Source organism: Diceros bicornis, unplaced genomic scaffold (genome assembly GCF_020826845.1).
Source record: "Diceros bicornis minor isolate mBicDic1 unplaced genomic scaffold, mDicBic1.mat.cur scaffold_108_ctg1, whole genome shotgun sequence".
NCBI classification, from domain to species: Eukaryota; Metazoa; Chordata; class Mammalia; order Perissodactyla; family Rhinocerotidae; genus Diceros; species Diceros bicornis.
Window position 1 is genome coordinate 408,571 of NW_026691022.1, and position 24,940 is coordinate 433,510.

The following is a 24,940-nucleotide window of genomic DNA, read 5'->3' on the forward strand; positions in this document are numbered from 1 at the left end:
AGCTCGAGGATGGCTGAGAATAACAGTGACTTAATATCTATGGGTTATAACCGGTGATAGGTCCCAGAGCACTTGACTTCTTTCATCTCCTTTAGTCCTCACAGCTCCCATTTTGCTCATGAGAAAGCAGGAGACTTCCAAGGGTTACATCATAGTTCCCAGGTCACATAGCTCGTGACCCCAAATCCAGTGATGGTTTGACTCTAAAATGCTCCCTATCGGGACAAAAGGGAAGAGCCGTCTGGTCTGCCTCCTCACCACCTCCCCAAGCCATGGGAATACCTACCACCAGTTACTTGGGGTTCCAGATAGCAGAGCTTCAGTAAGGAATATGTGGTACAGTCCCCCAGGCTGATTGCATCTCCTGGGAGAAACGTCATAAGAGCTAAGTTAGGTTTTATGGCACCAAATTAAATGAGATAATACGTGTAAAAGAACTTTGTAAAACTTTTCCAGTGCTTTGTGCTGTGGCCTGGGGATCTAACTGCTTTTCAATGGAAATACTGAATTTTTGTAGTATGGTATTTAACATCCTCTCTTGTGCTTTTTTTTTTTTTTTTTTTTTTTTTGTGAGGAGATCAGCCCTGAGCTAACATCCGCCAATCCTCCTCTTTTTTTTTTTTTGCTGAGGAAGACGGCCCTGGGCTAACATCTGTGCCCATCTTCCTCCACTTTATATGGGACGCCGCCACAGCATGGCTTACCAAGCAGTGCGTCGGTGCGCGCCCGGGTTCCGAACCAGCGAACCCCGGGCCGCCGCAGCGGAGCGCGCGCACTTAACCGCTTGTGCCACGGGGCCGGCCCCTCTTGTGCTTTTTAAAACCAATATCCTCATGAACTATCAGGTCACTTGAATTGGCTTGACACAAGCGTGCATGATCTTTGCTTACAAGAGCGACAGCTTAAGCGTAGTCTCCCTTCACTTCTTGGCAGCGCCCCATCATCTCCATCTGCTGGGGACACCGGGACTCGTGGCTGCTGATGGCATCAGGACCAGCCCTGTACGTGGTCCGTGTGGAGCACCGCGTGTCCGGCCTGCAGCTGCTGTGCCAGCAGGCCATTGTCAGCGCCCTGCGAGAGGACAAAGACGTCAGCAAGCTGACCCCGCCCCCCCGCCTCTGCTCCCACCTCCCCACTGCCTTCATCCCCACCATCAAGGTGAAGCCCTTCCACTCACCTTCTCCTCCTTCCTCACTCGTGCTGGCTGCCTGTTCCCGAAGGCTCGCCAAGAGGAGGGCCGAGACAAGGAACACAGGCGAGAGTCCCAGAGCAGGAGCACAGAAGTCACGTCTGCTCCTCTGCAAGATGAAGGTGTGCGGCTCCGCAAAGTCCCACCTCGGTCTCCCACGCGCGCAGTCTGTCCCTAGCATCACCCTTAGTGTCCACAAGAGAGTCACCTTGTGTGATAGGCATTAGCTTTCTCATGGCAGAGGCAGTATCCCGAGCGTGGCTGCCGTTGTCGTCCTGATGATCAGTCTGCCTTGTTCAGTCCTGACTCCCTGGCAGATGCTGCCGTTATCCCCTCTTGAGAAAGCAGGAAACGCGTTCTTAGAAGTGAGGGACTTGCTCTGTGGCTCGTTAGGGGAACGGTCAGGATGGGACCCTGTCAATCCCGGGGCCTGCTCTCCTCATCACTGTGCGGAGGGGCGACCCTCACCCAGCCCTCGCTGTCAGCGTCCTCTGTGCTGACTGGAGCTTGAGAACTGGTCTGTCGCTATGGTGGTATGTGGACTGGACCTGCCTGTGGCTGTTCCAGTGTGGGTTCCCCGTTCCCTCTGGCCCTCCGCACGTAGGTTGCTTCCTGTGTTCTCTTTTTTGTTTTCTGTCTCTGCTTCTAAGTATCAGATTGACTTCTTGGTTAATTTTTTCCTAAAACATCCGAGTTTTAGAATCTGTTGTGATACTTTCTTCAAGTTGCTTTACACTCTTGGTTCCACACCAGTGATTCTGGACCCTGGCTGCTCGTTAAAATCGCCTGGGGAGTTTTTAGAACATACACGTGCCCAGGCTCACCCCCACAAGATTCCAGTTCCATCGTCTGTGGTGGGATCCGGGCTGAGGTCTCTGAAAGCTGCCAGGAGGTTGTGACGTGCGCCCAGAGTTGGGAGTCATTGTTCCGCACCGCACAGTTAACCCTCCCCGAGCTGCCAGCCAGTGCTCCGCCAGGGTAATCAGTGATGTGCACGCTCTTTTCTCTCCACGTCCTGCCTCCAGCCCCCGATTCCGGACCCCGACAACATGCGCGACTTTGTCAGCTGCCCCTCGGCCGGCAACGAGCGTCTGCACCGCACCGTGAAGCGCACAGAGCGCGGCCCGGAGGTGGGCGGCCCGTGCCACACGCTCTGCCTGGAGCACCTGGGCGGGCTCGTGCGCGTCCTCAAGGGGCGGCGCGTCAGCCAGCTGCGGCCGGAGCTCGTCATCACGGACCCGCCGTCAGACAGCAACGCAGGGGGGCGCCTCGCCAGGGACTGCAGGCCCCTCTCGGGGGGTGCGGACTGGTATTCCTGACTGCCCACGCAAAGGTAACGCCTATCTGTGAACGTTTGGCTAGCGTGGAACATCCCTGAAGCTACTCCGCTTCCAAAATCCTGCTGAAGTTACCGATTCCCTAAGTGGACTTTCCGACGGGTTTTTAAGAGCGCTCCTGAGGCTCCGTGTGGCTGGGGCTGTGGGGGGAGGAGACATCGGCTGTCATCAAGGGGAGGCTGGCACGGGCCTTTTGGGAATGGCAGCCTCCTCTTTCAGTTATTTGTCAGGTATCCACTGAGGGCCCGAATGTGCTGTTGAGACCGTCAAAACAGTAGTGAGTTGCCGTCGCTGCCCCCCAGAGCGAGTGACAGGATTAAACGCTTCAGACCTTCAGCCTGCTCCTCAGCCTCCTGCTGGGATCCTGCTTCTGCTCTCGCTAAGCCACCCTTAGCTGCTTTTTAGCTGATGACCGAGGAGACTTTCTTGCTGGTCCGTAAAGATTTCGCATGACAGTCACTCCCTCCTTCTAAAGACTCTCCTATGCCAATCTTCATGACTCCGTTGCCGTATTCAGGGGGCTCACTACGCACCTCTCTCTGGGACCCTAGAGTGTGAGCCTCCAGGGAAGGGACTTTGCTCTTTTTGTTTGTAGTCACAGTCGAGGCCTGTGGCCTCTGTCAGCAGTACCTGCTGGCTCAAACGTTCCCCCGCCTCCCTGTGAAATCTTGCCGGTCACCTAGAGCAGAGTGAGCAGCTCTCCCCTCTGTGCCCATCGCCCGTCAGTCAGTTGAGCTGCTGGTATCCCTCGGGGCACACAGTCCCTGAATCCTGAGGGCCCGGAGGGAGGGAACTGAGTCATCTTTGTACCCCCAGTGCCTGGCAAGCGCCTGACCGTGGGACGACGTGAGTTGAATTAGATTTGTTTTCATTAGTTCATACTTGTTCTCTCCACTTCCCATCTCCTGTTCCCTCTCCCGCCCGTTAGACTGGCCTCTGCCCCCATTCTGTCCCTGAAGCCGCTGCGCCGTGCAGCATCACCAGTTAGCCGAGTGTCACGTGCAGTGGGCTTTTTCAACCTTGGCCTCACTTGCCCAACTCAGTATTTTACAGTCGATCCACTTGCTGTCTGCTTTTCTTTATTGGAATGCTCCGCATCTGTAGCAACATTCTGCTGTCAGTGTTACCGTGTAAAATTGGAAGCAGTGAAACTATACTTTAAAAATTGGATATTAGTCAGTTATTTCGTCTTTTGAGTCATGTGATGACCTGGTACCAAGAGCAGGGAGAGCGAGAAGAATTGGAGGCTGGTAGGGAGGCAGGTGGAAAGGAGGGAAAGGGAAGATTCAGAAGGAAGGAAGGCAAAGTGAGAGAAGCCAGAGAACAGTGCACGTGAACTTAGAAGGAAGTTGCAGTTTCAGGGGAAGAGAGAAGACAGGAGCCATGGCGGTTAGAGATGACTGATGGGGGGACTTGGGAAAGGTCCTGAACCTGAGGGCGCATCGCCGGTTCTCAGCGGGGTCGTTGTCTCTAAGGTTCCTCCCGTGTATGCAGTTTTATAAAACCTATGCTCGGATTCCGTGTTGACGGGAAATTATGTGAAGAGCTTGCTTCTGTTCCCCCGCTCTGGTGCGTCAAGTTCCCACTGAAGAACAGGACAGAAGCAGCGGGGGCTGTGCTGTAGGGACAAGGCTGCAGCCTCCTAAGACCTTGCTTGCGTGGACCTGACCTGAGCGTCCCAGGGCCTGCTTCTCCGTAGTGGTCACATTTGTCAGCTCCTCCCAACACAGGCTGGCCCAGTTGCTAACAGGCCTGTGGGGAAGGAGGTGTTGTGTTTTTATAATGAAGAGGTTGTAAAGCAAAGCAGATAGGTGGGACGTATTGAGTGCCTGCCTTGTACACGGTCCTCGGGTCTCCTGTGGTTGTGAAGCAGTGCCGGGGCATCTCTGCTTTCAGGGAGTTCATGATCCCTTTTGGGTGAAAGACAACTTAACACTTGAAAAGTTCAATAAAAAAGTCAAGATTTAAATACCTCGAAACGAAAATAGACGATGTGTCACAAGGCAGAACATGACTAATTGCCAACCGAGTGGTAGATGTAACCTGGTTCAGAGAGGAGAGGGTTCCTGACTTTGAGAAGCCAGGACTTGCTCATCGTGAGAAGCTGATGAACTCTCTCAGTCCTCCGTGTCGTCGTTTCTCAGATGTGGTCCATGGGCCACCTTCCCGCAGATCGCCTGGGATACTTACTTGAATCCAGGTTCCTAGGCCTGCCCCTTAGATTGGTTCAGCATGTTGGGGGCGACGCCTAGAAATCTGCAACTTAGTGGGGGCCCCATGGGATTGCTATGCTCTGAAGTTTTTGATCCCCTGTTGTAAATGTCCCCCAAGTAACTTAACAAATGTGTTTCTCAGAATTACCAGTGTGCGTTTTTATAATAGATAGCATGAATCCCAATAATTTTTTTTTTTTAGCAAAAGTTCACAAATTTTCCAAAGGAAATCTTTAGTCAGAGCTTGCTATGGACTGAATTATGTCCCCCCCAAAATTCACATGTTAAAACGCCAATCCGCAATGTGACTGTATTTGGAGATAGAGCTTTTGAGGAAGGTGGGGTCCCAATTGGATAGGATTGATGGCCTTATAAGAAAAGGAAGAGGAAGAGCTCTCTCTCGACACGCACGCGTACACTGAGCAAAGGCCACGTGAGCACACAGCAAGGTGTGCATCCACAAGCCGAGACCCCAGCCAGGCTGGCACTCTGACCTTGGGGCCTGTCAGCCTCTATTATCGCGTGAGCCAACTCCTTATGATCTCTCTCTCTTTTTCTGTATGTGTGTGTATATGTATTTGCCTCCTATTTGTTCTGTTTCTCTGGAGAACCCTGACTAACACAGATTTTAGTACTAAGAAGTGGGGAACTGCTGTAACAAATACCTATAATGTGGAAGCAGCTTTGGAACTGGGTCATGGGTCGAGGCCAGAAGGGTTTTGAGGTACATGTTAGAAATATGGATATTAGGGCCATGTCTGGTGAGGTCTCAGACAGAAATGAGGAACGTGTTATTGGAAACTGGAGGAAGGCGATCCTTGTTGTAAAGTGGCACAGAACTTGGCTGAACTGTGTTCTAGTGTTTTGTGGAAGATAAAACTTGCAAGCAAATGAAATGGGATATTTGAGAGATTTCTAAGTAGTTTTGGAGGATTGGCTTGGTTCCTCCTAACTGCTTATAGTAAAATGAGAGAGGAGAGAGACAGACTGAAGAAGGAATTGTTAAGCAAAAAGGAACCAGAACTTGGAGATTTGGAAAGTTCTCAGCCTGTCCATACTGGCCGAGACGAAGGAAGGCTGTTGACTTCCTGGATTTGACAGGACGGGATGATGGAGCTGGTCGGCTAGGAACATGCACTATTCTTCAAGAGGGAAAAATGACCCCAAAAGCGATTCAGAGGTCATCAGGGCCACTGCCTCAATTTTAGCAGGCGGGACAGCCTCCACCCGGAGCCTTGAGGACAAGACCCCAGCCCCATAGAGCCGTGGGGACCCTCACCTCGAGCTGTGGGGTGACACTGCCACCCCAGTGGGCCTGGAGGGCAGAGTATTGAACCAAAGAGGGTTATTCTCAAGCCTTAAGGTCTAGAAATTCGCCTTACTAGGCTTTGGACTTGCCTGGGGCCCTTCCTTCTCTCCTGTGTCTCCCTTTGGGATGAGAATGTCACCCTGTGCCTGGCCCGCCGCCGTCTTGTGTGTTTTGGAAGCATGTAACTTGTCTGGTTTCACAGGTTCATGGCTGGAAGGGAGTTTTGCCTCAGTGTGAGTCGTATCTCGGCTCTCACCCATTTCTGATTGAGGTGATATTTAGATGAGACTCTGGATTTTAGACATTAGTGTTAATGTTGGAGTGAGTTAAGACTTTTGGGAGTGTTGGGATGGAATGAATGTATTTTGCGTGGGAGAAGGATATGAATAAGGGGGCAACCAGGGGCGGAATGTAGGGACTGAATTGTGTCCACCCCACAAGTTCATATGGTGAAGCTCTAACCCCCATGTGACTGTATTTGGAGACAGGGCTTTTAGGGGGTGATTATGGTTAAATGAAGCTGTAAGGGTGGGATCCTAATCCAGTAGGATTGGTGGCTTTGTAAGAAGAGGAAGAGAGATCTCTCTGCACACACACACACACACACACACGCTGAGGAAAGCCCACGTGAGGACACAGTGAGAAGGTGGCTGTCTGCAGGCCAGGAGGACAGCCCTCACCAGAATCTGGCATGCTGGCACCCTGATCTCGGACTTCCAGCCTCCCAAACTGTGAGAAATAAATTTCTCTTGTTTAAGCCACCTGGTCTGTGGTATTTTGTTATGGTAGCCCAAGCAGACTAAGACAGAACTTTTATTTAAAAGCTTTGAAACTGTGCTTAAAGATTTTTTTAAAATTCTAAAAAGATACCTGATTTGGGTTGTGTGTTTTGAAAAGGCCTCAACCCAGATGAAATAAGCATATTCTTGCAAACTGACAAAACTGGGATGTGAAGCCCCAAACAGTACAGTTCAGCCTTCTGTTCTCAAAGAGGAATATCAACTTACATTTATCTACAACTTGTATGTTTCTTCCAGAATTTTCATGATAAATTAATGACACAGAATCTCTAGAAATAAGAGGTACAGATGTCCATCACCCCCAGGCTCCCTGGGTCTTACTCTGATGTGCTGCACTGAATTTCTAGTTGTTGACGACAAGGAGCAGAGTGGTGAGCCTCCAAGTGTGTAACTGTAACACTGAACAAGCAGGACTTGGGGCTTGTCTCAGAAAGCAACTCCCTTCTTCTCACGCCGCCCCCTTTAAGACCGTTCTATGGGGAAGTCCTTCTGCTCCTGGGCAAGTGGTTCTCAGCCCTGGCTGCTCATGGGAATCACCGGGGAGCCTTAAAAATCGACAGTGCCCGCGTCCACTCCCAGGATCCTGCTGCAGTTAGTCTGGGGTGCAGCCAGGCAGCAGGGAGAGACCTCATTTTTCTTTCAGGAAGTATTTATCGAGTCTCTGCGTTGTTCTGGTCTCTAGAGTTACAGCAGGAGGCGAGACAGGCAACTCTCCTTCCACTAGTTGGGGAGACAGACAATAAAATAAAAGTGGTTATGAATGCTTATGCTCCCCTAAATTCATATGTTGTAATCCTGATGCCCAGTGTGATGGAATTAGGAGGTGGGGCCTTTGGAGGTGATTAGGTTATGAGGACGGAGCCTTTATAATCATGAGATTATTGCCTTATAAAAGTGGCTCCAGAAAGTAGCCCCTTCTGCCATGTGAGGACACAGCAAGAAGTCAGCCGTCTGCAACCCCAAAGAGGGCCGTGACCAGAACCCCACCATGCGGGCACCCTGATCCCGGAATTCCAGCCTCCCCACTGTGAGACGTAAATTTCTATTGTTTATAAGCCATCCAGTCTGTGGCATTTTCGTATAGCAGCCCACACAGACTAAGACGTGAGTAAAGGAAAAAAGCAAAGGGTGTGACATCCAGCAATTACAAAACCCCGGCATCAGCAAGTCGATCAGGTGTTGAGTGGACAATACATTACTGAATTTCCTCAGGTCGGTGAACTGGCTCTGTGCTCGTGAACAGAGGGGAAGCGTTCTGTGGGCTTACATGCATTTTGGAATGGTGGCCAAGCTTCCTTTGATCTAGGGCTCCTAAGTTAAATAATGTAAAGCACTGCTTGGGCCGTGTGAATTAAGCCTTTTTATTTGCTGGAACTCAGATGCACACCACTCCAGCTTGCTGGATTCACGAGTCGTGCCTTCTGATTCAGGAAGTAGTTGACGAAGAGGCTGATGTAGTAACACCGATCGGGCGTCAGCTAGTCTCCTTCCAAGTAGCACGCCAAGTTGTTCTGCTCTGCCTCCAGGGCCCTCAGAGAGGCCCTCTTCACAGATGTCACCTCCACACAGATGTCACCTCCACGTGTTCAGAAACAGAGATTAGTTTGGATTACAAACTCATTCTTTCAGATGTAAACAGCACTTTTGAATGGTAAAATCGCTCATAGTCTATAAATTATTTCATTGTGATTGAATGATGCAGCTTTTTTATTGCCTGGCAAGGCTCTTGGAGCCTTGAGGGAACGAGGCTTTTGTCAGCAAAACAAAGTGATTTTGAAGAATGAGGTACTTCCAGTGAGGGCAGACCTGGGGTGGGGCAGAGCAGGGTTTGGGTGGTGAAGGGATGTGAGGGGATGTGAGGCCGTGTGAAGAAGGCAGCAAAGGAGAAGGGGTTTTGAGGAGGATGTTAAACATGGACTTCATCTACTCTGCAGTTTTGTGATGGCCCCGTTGCTGCGTCTGTCGTCTTCTGCCTTGGGGCCTCTAATCTTCTACATAATGGCCAATTGACAAGGTTGTTTTGAGTGGCTTCCACGCAGGCACCCTCAGGAGAACCCAAAGCTCCCACTGAAAGTCCTGCCACACAGGTCTTCTTCCAGCCGTTGCTCGAAGCAGGCAGGCACCTCTAGCAGGTGGGATAGCCACCCCCTCCCCCCCTACAAGCATCCTTCTGGTGGTTCCAGGAGACGGTTCTGACATGCCAGACATAAACTTCTCGGAGTCCCTGAAATGGACCCGACTCTGCCAGGTCTTGAGTCTAGAGCAGGCCCAGAACCAACAAGGGCCTTCCCCGGTCCCAGGGCAGAAGCAGGTTCTGGGGGAGTCAGTGAGTCAGCAAGCCCCTTGCCCGGCCTGGGTTCCCAGGCTGCCAGTGTGAACCCAGATGGAGCCTGGTGTGTGGTGAGGCACAATAGCGCGGCCGTTTTGTTGCCAGGTTTGGCACAGTAAACAGTGCCAGACTGTTGTACATTCCAGAGGCATTAAAATTCCACCCCCATTTGCTAACCGTAGAAGTAATGGACTACTTTTGCTTAGACAATATAATGGCATAAAAATGTAAAAGGAAGACAATGCTCTGCTCCTTTCTGTTTCAACCTGTAGACTTCAAACGGCGGCCTATAGAGTCAGGCTGTACTTAGTTCCTAGTAATGATCGTTGTGAGGGTCTAACTGATGTCACTTCCCTAAAATCTACTGCTTGGTATCTTACCCGATGAAATCTATGGAAACAGCTTGATTTCTACCATGATCGACAGCTGCAACTGCTCAGACTCCAGTGACATCGAACTGAGTGATGACTGGGCTGCCAAGAAATCTCCCAAAATCTCCCGAGCTAGCAAATCACCCAAACTCCCAAGGTAATCTTGGTCTGTAGGGGCGTGCTCCCTTTTTGAGCCTCTGGAGGTGTGTCTGTGTTGTGTCTGCAGCAGGATCCCATTAACCCACACCAGAGGAGCATAGCAAGAGGCAATCCAAGTCTGTCGTCTGGAAGATCTGCCTGTGATAATTATAGCTTTCCTTTACTCTTCCCTTCAGGACAGCAAAAGATCCCCAGGAAGAAGTTTGCTGAACCCTCAGAACTTCTAGGGGTCAGCACTGGTGGTGGGTGGCAGGGGCGGCCGTAGCTTTCTGGCTTACTTGTTTTTATTTCCGGTCTGAGAACAGTAAGACAGAGGTTTTACAGTGTATGTAATGTGTTGAAAGGAATGCCGAATTAAATGCCTTTGATGCTGTAATTGGAAAAAATAGTATTCTAATAATAAGTTTGGGGGGCCGGCCCAGTGGCATAGCGGTTAAGTTCATGTGCTCTGCTTTGGCAGCCCGGGGTTCACAGGTTTGGATCCCGGGCGCAGACCAATGTGCCGCTTGTCAAGCCATGCTGTGGTGGCGTCCCATATAAAGTAGAGGAAGATGGGCACAGATGTTAGCCCAGGGTATCTTCCTCATCAAAAAAATAAAGAAGAGGATTGGCATCAGATGTTAGCTCAGGGCTGATCTTCTTCACAAACACAAAAAATTTCTATCCTAAGGGTTTGTCCTAAAGAGTGGCAAAAAGCTAAAAGCAGATGGAAGGGCCTGCAGTGTCATAGATAAAAAACCCTGCCTTGCTCGTCCTGACCCTGCCACCGAGGGCTCTGTAACCTCAGAATGTAACGTTGATCCATGACCTGGAGACCAGTTTCCTTGTCTGTGAAGTTAAAGGGTGGAGCAGATCTTCACTAAGATCCTTCTAGCTCTAAAACTCTTGATGCTGTGTGAAATGAAGGTCTAATGTACGTGCAGATACGTACCTGCCCAGATTGTAAACACATAATGCATCATGCAGTTGGTAAACCAGTGTATTCACCACCCAGTTGAAGATAAAGAATATTTCCATCATCCCAGAAAGTTCCCTTGTACTTTTTTCCATTCGACACCCACTCCCTAGAGTAATCACTGTTCTAACTTCTGTCAGCATAGATTAGTTTTGCTTCCTCTTGAGCTACATATAAATGGTGTCAAACCACATGTCCTATTTTCTTATTTGGCTTTTTTTAATCAACATAATGATTGTGAGACTCATTCATGTTGTTGCATGTATCAACAGTTTTTCTTTTTTGCTCTGTGGAATTCCATTGTAATGAATATACTACAATTTGTTTATTCCGTTTACCAATTGAATGTTTGGTAGTTTCCAGTTTGGGGCTATCATGAATAAAACCATTGTAGACATTCTTCTACAAGACTTTCTATGGACGTATGCACTCGTTTATCTCAGGTATATGCTTAGGAGTGCGTTGTAGGGCCACGGGGTAGACGTATGTTTAACTTTATTGGAAACTGCCAAACAGTGTTCCAAGGTGCCTGTTGTACCATTTTAAATTCCCACCAGCAGTATATGAGAGTTCTAGCTGCTTCCATCCTCACCTACAGAGTATTGTCATCTTTTAAAAATAATTTTATCCATTCTGGTAGGTGTATAGTGGTATCTCATGGTAGTTTAATCCTAATATCTTCAATGATTGGTGATGCTAAGCAGCTTTTTATGTTTATTGGCCATTTGGATATCTTCTTTTGTGAAGTGTCTGTTCAAGTCTTTTGCACCTTTTTTTTTTTGTGAGGAAGACCAGCCCTGAGCTAACATCCGATGCCAATCTTCCTCTTTTTGCTGAGGAAGATTGGGCCTGGGCTAACATCCATGCCCATCTTCCTCTACTTCATGTGGGACACCGCCACAGCATGGCTTGATAAGCAATGCGTCGGTCCACACCTGGGATCCAAACCTTTGAACCCCGGGCCACCAAAGCGGAGCATGTGAACTTAACCACTACACCACTGGGCCAGCCCCTTGCCCATTTTTTATTGAGTTGTTTTTCTCTTATTTAGAGTTGTAGGAGTTTTCATGTATTCTGGCTATGAGTCCTTTAGCAGATATATGGATTGCTGTATAGTCTAACGTGAATTTCTTCTTTTATGATTAGCACTTTTCGTGTGCTGTTTAGGAAATGCTTTTGTCCTGTTTTGTCTACCCTAAGATCATGAGACATTCTTCTGTTCTCTTCTACAAGCTTTATAGTTTTAGCCTTCACACTTAAATCTCGGATTAATTTTACACCTCAGATTAATTTTTGTGTATAGTCTGAGTTAGGGGTAAACATTCATTTTTTTCCCATATAGATATCCAGATATCCAGCAATCTGTTTGATTTATTTTTTTCATCTTTATTCTAGGCTTGTTAAAATTGCAAATAAAATTATGAACTTTTCTACACTTTTACAGTGTTTTGGCTTTTCCCATTGCGTAAAGAGAAGAGGACATTTAATACATAAGCAACCAAATCTTTCACCTGTAAATGTCCCTGGAAAGCTCCCGGATGTTGCGGTCTCTGGAGCTGGTCCTCTTTCCTTCCGTCTTTCTCAGTGTTGAGTGCCCCTACGCAGCAGCCAGGCCAGTTGTCCTCACTCAGAGCTTTAACCAGCTCGGTCCCCCTGTCCTCCCACACTTCGGGAGCCCTAGGTGTCTTATCAAGCTCTCAAGCAGTATCTGTGAGGCTTAATGCTTTTCTTTCATGGAATGTCATCAACCTTACCATATTCACTTTTATAACGCTCTCTTTGTGGTAGACTGCCGTTAAACACATGTGTCCCCATGTTATAAACAAAGGAACTGAGGACCAGAGATACAACATAGGATCAAAAGGCAGCAGAAAAACTTAGATCCACTGATTTGATGTCAATATTGCAGGGGGGAGATGCTAGGTAAGTCTGTTGAAATCCCAGCACTGTGTTAGGAACTATAAAGCCATTGTGGACTTAGGTGAGAAACACCTCTTCCACCCGCCACTTTCCTCAGGACGAATTTTGCAGACCCCTGGCAGAAGACATGTGGACGATTCCAAACTTACTATTAGTCAGTAGAAAGTTTTCAGTAGAAAGTTAATTCTCTGAGGTTCTTTACAAATGAATCGCTCGATTGAACCTCACTATATTGTTGAATATATATTATTCGATATGCAGTTCTGTCCTTCTTTCCTCGTGTTCATAAGGCAGAAGCAGGCGGGCGGGGCCTGGGTAAATTAAGGGACCTGGCCCCTGGGAGTGGCACATCCACGGTGACTGGTGGACAGTGAATGGAGTGCCAGGAGTGCAGGCGCCGTCCCCACTGGGGCGCCTGACCCTCGGGGCCTTGCCTCCGCAGGATCAACATTGAGGCTCAGAAGTCCCCCAAGCTGTCCCGGGCGGTGCAGGAGATCTCCAGGTCTCCACGGTTGCCGATGCGCAAGCCCTCCACTGGCTCGCCCAGCCTGACGCGAAGAGAGTTTCCCTTTGAAGACATCACTCAGGTAGTGTCGGCTTTCGGGTGGTCCCCTGATCCAATGCTCCTCTCCCCTCCTCAGTGTGTGCTTGATGGCCGCTGAACCCTCGGTCCCCTCTCTCCGTGCCTGTCACCGCAGTTGCAGACACGGGCGTAGAGAACCAGAGCCTGTCTGCCCTCCTCCATGCCCTGTCACCTCCACATCCTGAGGGACCTCCTTCCCACCTCGGGCATCCCCCTGTTGCCACAGGAATCTCCTCACAGGTAGCTCTGGTTGAGACACAGCCACACTTCTCACCTCTGCTCCCTCAAGCCGCTTCTGACCCTTCAGTGACTCCAGTGTCGGCAGGAGCCAATCCCTGGTCACAGCCCCACTGCCTGGCCTGGCCTGTCTTTCCCTCCTGTCCTCCTCGACGCCCCCTCCTCTCCAGGTGCCAGAGCCACACTGTTGACTCACCTCTTCCCGCCTTTGTGCCTTTGCCCTGCCTGGGTAACCCGCTCCATCTCCTCACCCTCCTTTCTGCGCACGTGCTTCCAGATAGAACTTCCCCTCTGTCGTGAAGGCTTCCTCCCCTGGCTCAGCTACAGTAATCCCAGAGCATCTTGTTTGTAACTCCCTCAGGACATTTCTCAGTCACTTCCTTGTATATAAATAATTACAGGCCTTCTCTCCTCCATTAGGTTCTAAGCTCCTTGAGGAGCTGTATTTTATTCATCTTTATTATTGCCCTTGCACACACACACACACTCATGCATGGTTTGGGCATAGTGATAACTTCTTAAATTTTTAAAAATTTGATTGAATAAGAAACAGATAATTGGGTAGTTTTGGGATATACTGGTATCAGTGCAGCTGATGTTTCCAGGAGAAATATCAAGGATGAAAATGGGTTCAGAGCCAGGTGCTCTCTCTGGTTCAGTGACTGGGAGGAAGGAGAGGTAAAGAAAAAAGAGCCCAAATCACTTTTGTGCCTTTTTAACCTACACACATGTGGACACACCGGGACACACCCGCCCCCACTCCCAACCTGAGAATGACAGCTCACTGAGCCACCACTTGCAAATGGGCGCCTGACATGCTGTAGGCAGCTACTGGTCTTAAAAACAGTGGAATGACAGAGAGCGAATATTTCTGGCAGTGCCCACGTGTGGCTTTTTAAGCAAAAAGTGTTAACATCCTTACTTCTTGAGTGATCAATAGAAAATATGGAAATAGATTGTGATTTTTTCCTTTTTTTTCTCACAGCACAACTATCTTGCTCAGGTCACGTCTAATATCTGGGGAACCAAATTTAAGATTGTGGGCTTGGCTGCTTTCCTGCCAACCAACCTCGGTGCAGGTAAAAACTGCGTCCTGTTCTCTGCCCACTGTCCCGGTTGGAACTCAGGCTGAATAAGCAATTTCAACCTTTGGTGGCCTAATGTAGAAAATGAGCTCTTATGACACCAAAAGATGAGCATGTATTTGACCTCCAAAGTTTGACTCTAGCCACTCTGATTTCACAAAAATTAGAATTATCACTTAAATTGTTTTTTTGCCAGTGGTGTTTTCGTTTTTTAGTACAAGCCCTGACTTACAAAAATGACAAAATAGCCGAAATCTCTATCAAAGCTCTTATAGGCTTCTGGTTACTTTGATTTGTGGCCTTTTACTGTGGACAGATTTTGGTACCAGTGTCTTTAGGTTCTTGAGTCAGAAGAAACTCCTGAAGAAAGTCAAGAAGAAAGTGTTCAAGACCTTAAGAAGAAGTTGGCTGACTGTACAGCCTTAGTGGTAAATATTTTTTGATTTCATTTCTAAGTACCAGATAAATATCCCCTCCATGAGAAGTTTGAGTCAAGAAGAAAGTGTTCAAGACCTTAAGAAGAAGTTGGCTGACTGTACAGTTCTTAGTGGTAAATCTTTTTGGATTTCATTTCTAAGTACCAGATAAATATCCTCTCCATGAGAAGTTTGAGACATCGAGGAAAATGGAACCCAGGGAGAACCAGGCTGGGCAGAACCCAGAATTTGCCTTCTCTTCTGTATCTGCTTGAATGACTGACGTGTCATATTTACTAGGGGACCGTGAAGGAGTAAAATGACAGAAGGTCCTTTTCAAAGCAGCTTCATCCTAAAGGCCACATCCCTGTGTGGGCTAAGGGCCTGTGTTGTCCCCCACCTTGCTACGTTGCCTGATCATCTAACACGCACACGTCTCTCTAGAAGGCCAGCTTAGCCAGTGGGGTTCACCGATGGCTGGTGGCCCCATCTTGAATGTGGTCTATGTAACCTACTAAAAATAGTTTTTGAAAAATTCTGGATCTGCCCATTAGAGTTGTTTCAGACACAGTTAGATCCTTTAAAACAAATAATTCTTGTAAAGCAGATGTTAAAAAGACCTGTTGCTGTGTATGCATCTTCAGAGACATTAAATGGTGCTGCATTTGGATTTTTCATTTTGAGGTTTCTCAGCTCAAAGGAAAAAAAGAATAAAAGTAAAACATAAAACTGACTTAGGAAATAACAATAGACAATCCATTCACGTAATGGAAAGAAATCTCTCATGTTTTCAACAGCCGGGAAACCCTCTCATGACCACAAAAGCCTGCCCTTCAGTAATTCAGCAGCACCCTCATGATATGTATGGTGATTCTAATAACCACTGTGTGAGAGGCATGGTTACCCCACACCTGTAATCTGAGAATTTAGCCATCTGCCTACAGCAAATGTTGAAAAAAGGAATGGACGTGCACCTATGCTCAACGGGTCTTCTCATTCTGCCCTTAGTTCTTGGATGTTGAGTAGATCCATAAAGAAGTCAAGGAGGACCTTAAGATGGGAGGGCCTGTATTAGGAATCTCAGTGCCCAAGACAAAAGCTTGGTGTGTGACCGCGGTGAAATCATTGTCCTAATCGCTGACCTTTTTAAAAAGAGCGTTTTCATTTGTCAACTAAAAGAATTTTCCAGGTGATTCTACTAGAGAGAAGAAATTAACTCTTGGATTCTAGAGGGTTTGTTACATATGGCGCCCTATTAAATAATCTTTGACACTCTGTTAGATTCAAAAAGTGAGTGCTGTTGGATATTTTATATTGAATAATTGGATAATTACATTGAATAATTTGTTTCCTTCAATTAGAATGATCAGGCTCATGAAATTTTTGTGTTTTTAATTTTTTGCATTTCTTAATTTTAAAAATGTGGAATAAATTCAAAATTCAAAAGATTTAAAAGAATATACAGTAAAAATCTTTCTTATCCTCACCCCCAACCACCTAGTTTTTTTCCCTGGAGGCAACTGATATTATTTTTTAAATCCCTCCTGAGATTTTTAATTTTACATCCTTTTGTCAATCTGAATGACAAAGAATAGCACTTTAATGCATTAATTCTTAAGCTATATGGAACCATCCAGAATTTTTTTTTTTTTTTTTTTTTTTTTTTGTGAGGAGATCAGCCCTGAGCTAACATCCGCCAATCCTCCTCGTTTTTAGCTGAGGAAGACGGCCCTGGGCTAACATCGGTGCCCATCTTCCTCCACTTTATATGGGACGCCGCCACAGCATGGCTTACCAAGCAGTGCGTCGGTGCACGCCCGGGATCCGAACCAGCGAACCCCGGGCCGCCGCAGCGGAGCGCGCGCACTTAACCGCTTGCGCCACCGGGCCGGCCCCTCCATCCAGAATTTTTGAGACAAAATTCAAACTCTCTTTTATGGGCAAGAGAGAGGAAAACATGAATAAGACCTGTAACGACCCCTGGCGTGGAAAAGGCGTCTCAGCCCACTGAAGCCCAAGGAGCAGCCTTACGACGGTGCTTCAGAGCAGAAGGCCTGGAGCTGTGGGAGTGCTGGCCAGTCAGCCACCAGGCTGTGAGGTGACAGCCTCGCAGGTAGAACTTGGCTCATCTTAATAAAAAATAAGAATAGGAATAATTAAAGAACCTCTACATATCTCACAGCAAAGAGTATTAAACATAAGAGAAAGTTGACGGGACAGTTTCATCCTGATTTTAGCCTATTGTGAAACTTAAATTCAGATTCATTATTTTTTAACTTGTTTTGTCTTCTCTAAATATTTTAGTTGCAGTCTAGGCCTTCTCTTAAATGTCCCTGTTAATGAAATTAAATCTTAGCATTTAAAGAAACTGTGTGGAAGTTCTCCGCGATTCTCTATCCTGAGCATGAAACTGGAAGTCAGGAAGCCCAGAATCCAGTCCCGAATACAGCCCGAGTGTCATTGCTGCTCCCCGCGTAGCTGCCCTCCAGTAGCTGCTTGACTGCCCCCTGAGCTTGGCTCTCTGGTTATCACAACTGTTTCCACCAAGTTATCCTGGTGATTGCAAATGGGATTTTTAAAAAATACATTTGTCATAACCCAGCTCATTCTAAAAAGAATTTGTCTAAGATAGGTTTTTAATTCTGGGCTAGACTGAGAATTTGTTGTTCCCGAATCCAGTCCGTGGACGGGGTGGCCAGTCGTGCGCCAGGGGAGGTGGAGAGCTGCTCTCAGAGTCTCCGGCCTTGCCCACACAGGTCACCCCACGTCTCTTCCCGTGACTGTTGATGCCTTGGCTCTCCTCTGGCTTGTCTCTATTAACCGTGCTTTCCTCCTCCCACCAGTAATCTATAAAACCAGCCTCCTGCATCTCCAGCCGTGGCAGATGACCATCTATCTCCCAGAGGTCCGGAAGATTTCCATGGAGTATGTTAATTTACCTGTCTTCAACCCGAATGTTGTCAGTGAAGATGAGGATGATTTACCAGGTGTGTTTACACATCAACTGGTTTGTCACGAGCCCTCTGTTAGTGGGTCGCGACGGGGACAGAGTGGTAAGTAGTCAAGAATGCCAACATGTCAGTCCGTGCCTGCTGCCTCGGTTTGGAAAAGGTACAACTTCCTCAGTAAGGTTGGTGGGTGTGGTGGCGTGTCACTGGAGAAAGGTCACCTACTGTCACTGGTTTGGGGAGGAGGGGAGCTACCAGAGCAAGGATGATGAGGTGGCCGTGATGGCTCATGATCACAGAGCACTTCTACCATCTCACTTTATCCTCTTGGTAGTCCTCTTAGTCATATGCCCAGATAGGGAAGTTAACAGGACTCATCAGGACTCAGTCAAGTCAGGACTGAAACCCAGTCTCACTGACCCCAGGCTAGCCCTCATCCTTTCAATCCCTGCTCAGAGAATGGCATCTCCCTGTGGTGCCACAGAGCCCAGTTTCTCAAACCTGCCCCACCTCCGGGGCGGAACATCTCTCTCCTAATGTGCAGAGCGTGTCTCAGTGCATAGAGGCCAGGTCTGAGTTCAAGGTCAAAGCTGGTATAAGTTTTTAAAATCTCAACTTACAAACGTTCAGATCCACAGCATCTTAATTTAAGTCTTTTCTACCGGGGGGATGCTATTTTGATTATTAGAATGATTTCTAAGTAGTCCACCAATTATTTATATGTAACTATTCTCAAAAAAGTCCACCTGCAATTTTATAAATATAGAGGCTCCTCTACTTAGAACCAAGCAAGGTTCTGAAAGCCTCTGGCTTCTGAGTCAGAGGAACCGTACACGGCCACTGACTCCTCCTGTATCTGGTCGTTCTCAAACGAGGGGCTCTGGACCTCACCGTGGGATGGGGAGGGACACGCGTCCCAACTCGGGCTCTGAACTTGGGGGCGTTGTTGACCTTCCCTCAGCCAGATTTCTGTGTGTAAAATTATTCTACTGTACTTTCTGACAGTAGCCGTCTTTGGTTCTCTGATAGGTATACTTTCTCCTCATGGGTGGAGCAGATGTTCTGGACTAATGGGCGAGGTTTTGCAACTGCATAAACCTGCAGTTTGGTGAAACCTCACACATGAGCTTTATAGCAGCTCTCCTGCTACTTCAGAACCTTGGATTTAGAAGTGGCTTTCACACTTTCCCCTTAGCGCCCTCCGTTCTCCCGGAATGTGGCTAATCTAGCTCTCTCGTGCTCAGCTGTTGCTGCTGTTGTCGTCACTGCCTGTGGTTCCCAGAGAAAGGAGGAATGATTTGTCTCAGGGCTTACACATACTGCTGGTGACGCAACAGAGAGACTCTCCTTCGGCGGGGAAGACACCTGCCCTCAGTACTCCATACAGAGGAGAGAGCATCTGGAAGAGGGATCTGAACAGGAATCGTAGAAAACTTGAGATAGGACCTAGATTCTTGCAGCTAGGGGACAGTCACATCTCAGTGGAGTACCCCAGGGAAGGGGGATGAGTCTGTCACAGGCACGAAGGGTGGGCTTAGCTTTTGATGGACTACTGGCTTCTCTCTGTAGTTTTGGTGAAAGTTTAGCCAGCCTGTGCAATTGCCTGTTAATGCCTGTTTCCTGCGCACGTGCTCATAGTCACGTGGCACTTAGGCCCAGATGAGCTGGCCTCCAGTGCTCTGTGGGCTCTTTAGAAAGGGCAATACTGAACAGTGGCGCTGAGCCCCTGTGTGTGGTCTGCAGATGATTGCTCAAACGCACACTCCATTAAACTCCTCCTGTGTGCAAATAGGGTGGATTTACAGGGTTTTAATCAGTGTGGCTCTAACTTATATACTGTTTGAAATACTAAAAGGCAGTTAAGTTAGGAAATGATCCTTCCCCTCATATGCAGATCTGCCAAAGGATTCTTATCATTGGTTTCTCTACTGCATTTGACATGGTTCTATTTACAGAAAATTAATTTACGTACAAATTTCAGATACACATCTGCCCCACGACGCTTCCCACACTAACCAATCCAAAACCCTGGATAAACCTACTCAGAAGCCTAGGCATTGAGTCCTCAGTGGAGTTTCATACTGTACCACTGCCCTCCTCTTGCATAAGAATGGGCCGTTTTATGACCATCATGAGTAAAAAGTGTCCTTAAACATTTATTTGCCATGGTACCATTCAGACACGTGGCACCACACTCAGAAGGTTCAGAAGTATTCATTGAAATGCTCTGACAATGCCCTTAGCTCCAGAGCCCACCGATTGCCAGTGTCCTTCCAGAAACTTCAGAGAAGCTTTGTGTAACTTGAAGGAAGGGTCCAGCTTTCCCCACGCAAAGGCATCTGTCTGTAGGAATTACAGTTTATACGTAAAAGGCCTAGATGAGCTGCTTATTCTGACCCAGTTTCATGGCACTGTTTTGTAAGCAGTTGGTTTTTCTAATCGTCCAGTGACGGGAACATCTGGCGTGCCTGAGAACAACCCACCGTGTACCGTGAACATCCCCATTGCGCCCATCCACAGCTCAGCTCAAGCTATGTCCCCCACGCAGAGCATAGGACTGGTGCAGTCCCTGCTGGCCAATCAGAACGTGCAGCTGGACGTCCTGACCAATCAGACCACGGCCGTGGGGGCAGCTGAGCACGCAAGTGACAGTGCCAACCCATACGCAATCTCCAATCGCTACTCCAACCCCGGACAGGTGATCTTCGGAGGTGTGGAGATGCGCCGCATCATTCCGAACCCCCCTCAGCTGTCCCTGCCGCCGCCAGCACAGGGGGCCATCCAGCTGTCGGTGGTGGACCACGGAGACCAAGACCCCGAGCACCTGCAGAAGCCAGCCAAGGCCCTGCGGCCGGTGCCGCAGCTGGCCGCCGAGGGGGACGCCGTGGTGTTCAGTGCCCTCCAGGAGGTCCAGGTGGCGAAGATGAGCCCCCCACCGCCCTACCCAGGAACCATCCCCGCCGCCCCCACCACGGCAGCGCCGCCGCCCCCGCTGCCGCCCCCACAGCCCCCGGTGGACGTGTGCTTGAAGAAGGGCGACTTCTCGCTGTACCCCGCGGCGCGCACCATCAGCCGCCCCTGGGATACGAGAGGATCACCACCTTCCACAGCAGCGGCAGCGTGGAGGAGGTGTGCCGGCCCGGACGCGGATGCTCTGCGCCCAGAACACCTACACCCTCCCCGGCCCAGGCAGCTCGGCCACCCTGAGGCTCACGGCCACCGAGAAGAAGGTCCCCCAGCCCTGCACCAGCGCGACCCTGCACCGCCTGACGGGGCCGCGCTACTCCATTCCACCGGGGGCCCCGCCCCCGTATCCCGCCCTCGCCGGGACGCTGGGCCCGGCCGGGCCGCGGCGCAGAGGCCGGACAGCAGCCTCATCCACGCCACGCTGCGCAGGAACAACCGCGAGGCGGCGCTGCGGGCGGCGCAGCTGGCCGAGCCCCCGCGCGCCCCGCCGCAGCCGCCGGCCAAGCCCAAGGGCGCAGCGCCTTTCCCCGCGCGGCCGCCGCCCGCCCTCTACAGCTGCAGCCAGTGCAGCGGGGGCGCGGCCGGGCGCGCCGAGCAGGGCGCGGGGGCGGGGGCGCATGCGGCCGGCACGTCCCCGCTGTCCCCGCAGTCCTCCTACAGCCTCCTGAGCCCGCCCGACGGCGCCCGCGAGCGCGCCCACTATGTCCACTCGGCCTTCCCCGAGGACGAGGCGCTGGGCCAGCACTGTCCAGTCGAGAAGCCCCTGCGGCACCCCGCGCTGCCCGAGGCTGCGGTGGCCGGGAAGCGGCCGCCCCCTCACCAGTGGGACCCCGTGCTGGGGGAGGACATCTGGGTTCCCCAGGACAGGACAGCACAGACTGCAGTGCCCAACCCCCTGAAACTGTCCCCTCTGATGGCAGGTCAGAGCCAGCACCTGGACGTGTCCCGAGTGCCCTTCGTCTCCCCCAAGTTGCCCGCCAGCCCGACTGCCACTTTCCAGACGGGCTATGGGATGGGAGTGCCCTACCCAGGAAGCTATAACACCCCCCCTTTGCCGGGAGTGCAGGCTCCCTGCTCCCCGAAAGACACCCTGTCCCAGACACAGTTTGCGCAACAGGAGCCCGCCATGGTCCTGCAGCTCGCCTACCCGCCCCCCCTCTCCTACTGCCCCCTGCCCCCCATGTATCCAGGAAGCAGCACGTGCTCGAGTTTACAGCCGCCACCTATCGCCTTGCACCCCTGGAGTTCCTACAGCGCGTGCCCGCCCGTGCAGAACCCCCAGGGCACGCTCCCCCAAGGCACGCTTGGTGGTGGAGAAGCCCCTCGTGTCCCCACCGCCCGCCGACCTCCAGAGCCACCTGGGCACAGAGGTGATGGTAGAGACCGCTGACAACTTCCAGAAAGTCCTCTCCCTGACGGAAAGTCCAGTCCCCCAGTGGCCGGAGACATTCGGGAAAAAGAGCCAGAAGCGCCTGGACAGCCGAGCCGAGGAGGGAAACGTTCAGGCCACCACAGAGGGCGAGATGAAGAAGGAGGCTCGGACTCGGAGCGACTTGAATTCCCTGATCTCCAGCCCCCGCCTGGGGAGGGAGAAGAAGAAAGAGAAGAGTCAGAAAGACCAGCTGAAGTGGAAGAAGTTGAACAAGAGGAACGGGTTCCAGGACAGCTGGGAGAGCGAGCCCGGGCTGTGCGTCAGCGGGGACTAGCTGGTGACCCGGAGCCAGGGCGGCCAGACGGGCTGGAAGGGCAAGCGCAGCCTGCGCGCGGCCGGCGAGCCGGAGGAGGCCAAGGGCCGCAGGGCCAGCGAGCGGGAGGACGGCCGGCCGCGCAGCCAGGGCTTCGTGCACGTCATGGCCAACAAGCAGCGGCTGTGGACGAGGCCACGCAGGGGCGCCAGCTGGACTTCGGGGGGCGGGTGACCCAGGAGTCGGCCAAGAACTTCCAGATGGAGCTGGACGGGCGGCAGGTGAGAGCCTGGCCCGGGGCCACGGCACGGCTGTCTCATCCTGACGGGCCTCTGGGGGCCTTTAAAGGGGGGGCGGGTATCAGTGCCTTGGCCTTGGGGGGGCGTTTCTCAAAAGGCCGCACGGGAAATGTGGAAAACAGCTGGTGTCTCTCGGGGCCAAGTGGAGTTGTGATTTTCAGTGTACCCCTTGCTGTCTTGTCTTTATTTCTCATCAGAGTAACACATGCACTGATTTTTTAAAGTCAAATGCTTCTACAAGACCCGAGAGGACCCCTAACAGGCCCCTGCGCGCTCCCAAACCTCAGCCTCCCCCAGAGGGCGTGCTTCCACCTCTGTTGGCTTTTTTCTGGTATTTGCCACCATATTTGTAAAGAGCAGGGTGTCTACTATTTGGTGATTTTTCAGTTTTCAGCATCGTGTATTGACTTCTTCCTGAGGAACGTGAGGGTTTGTTTTCTTCACCCCCACTCTCTGACTACACACACGTGAACTTTCCCTGCCCTCTTCCCAGTTGAATCAGTAGTCACTGGTCACCTCCTTATGCCAGTAAGTACCGTTCAGAGCTGAGCCATGTGATATGGTTTAATCACATTTCTTTTTTTATTGGAGAGTGGTTTTTGTCCCCCAGACATAATAATTACCCAGTTTTTGTTTGCTTGCTTATTTGCTAATTTCTCTGTGTATTTATTATTAAGTCATTCGCTGATTCCCTGGCCGAATGCAAATCCCCTCTTGGTGCAAACACATTGGGTAATTTGTCGGTTCTTCCTGCTCCAACCTGGACCGGTAGCCCCAGCCCTGCTGTGTAGCTACTGTTCTGGAACTACCCTCCTCCACCATCCTGGAATTCCCTTCACTTCTCCTATTTAAATCTCATTTTCATTAATTCACTCAACAAATGTTGACTGAGCAGCTGCTGTGTGCCTGGCAATCCTCTGAGCCAGGAGTGTGGCCCACAGGCCAGTCCGGCTGCTGCTGCTTTTTATAAATAAAGTTTTATTGGGACACAGCCACGCCCGTCCACTTAAGTATAGTTTACGGCTGCTTTCGCCCTACAGCAGCCGAGTTAAGTAGTTGTGACAAAGACCGTATGACCTACAAAGGCTAAAATATTATTGGCCCTTTACAGAGAGTTTGCCAGCCCTTACTCTAAGTGCTGAAATTAGATCGATGAGGAAAACAGAAAATCCCTATCCTGATGGAGTTTACAAAAATGGAAGAAAGACAATAAATAAGTGTACATAACATGTATAATAATACAGTGTCACGTGGTCCCCATGAGTACTGAAATGACAAGGGCAAGCAGGCTCGGGAAAGAGGCGGTGGCGTTCTGTCCCTCTCTGAGTAGTGACATGGACAGTTGCAGTTGATATTTCTCGTCAGCCCCTTTTAGCCTGTAGATTCTTCTTCCTACTTGTTCTTCCTTTTTCCGTTTCCTGGATGAGGAAGCCCCTTCATTTGACCTGTGGAGCTTTCCATGCCCTGAAGTCTGCTCATTGTCTCCCCACTGCGTTGTTTAACATGTTCCTCCGCTCCTTTATTTCCACCAAACTCGTAGTTAGATCGAGAAGCGTGATCAGAGTCACTTTTGTTGGCATCTCGCAGGCCGTGCTATCTGCGTCCAACAGGTGCTGCCCAGACCCGGCTGCCCTGTGTCCCGCCTTGTTTGTGCTTTAATGTCTTTGCTTCCCTCCCTCGCCCCCCAGGTGATGCAGTTTGGAAGGATCGACGGCAATGCGTACATCCTGGACTTCCAGTACCCCTTCGCTGTGCAGGCCTTCGCCGGCGCCCTGGCCACCGTGACTCAGCGCCTGAAATGAAGAGACTGCTGTGCGGAGGAGGAGAGGGAGAGGAGCCTTTCCAGAGGGGCCTGATGGAGATGCTCGAGGAGCCCGCCCGGGCCCCAGGGGCTGGGGACCAGAAGACAGGAGCAGAACTGGAAACGTCTGTCAGGCCCGGGGCAGGCACTGACCTTCAGTTGCCGTCGTTTGTTTGGGCTTTTATTCTCCTTTATTGTCTTTCTTTCTTCTTTCTTTTTAAACAAAAACAAAACACAGGAGAGTGGTATTTGGAAGCAAAGGGTGCGAGGCACCTGGTGTTCTTTCAGGAAACGTGGTTGCTGTGGGAATGTCCTCCTGGTGTGCCTGTGTGAGCTG

At 50.2% G+C, this 24,940-nt stretch overlaps 1 protein-coding gene across 1 annotated transcript; it reads left to right on the top strand.

The window, feature by feature from the left end:
* Positions 1-833: 833 nt before the first annotated feature.
* LOC131402457 (tubby-related protein 4-like) lies at positions 834-24,604 on the top strand. The gene is given in 14 exon segments (XM_058537199.1): positions 834-845; positions 934-1,158; positions 2,215-2,444; positions 9,556-9,705; positions 13,025-13,169; positions 14,388-14,481; positions 17,747-17,890; positions 20,299-20,910; positions 20,913-20,990; positions 20,993-21,187; positions 21,190-22,108; positions 22,110-22,690; positions 22,693-22,784; positions 24,491-24,604. Coding segments are annotated over 14 exon segments (3,591 nt in total).
* The last annotated feature ends 336 nt before the right edge of the window (positions 24,605-24,940 follow it).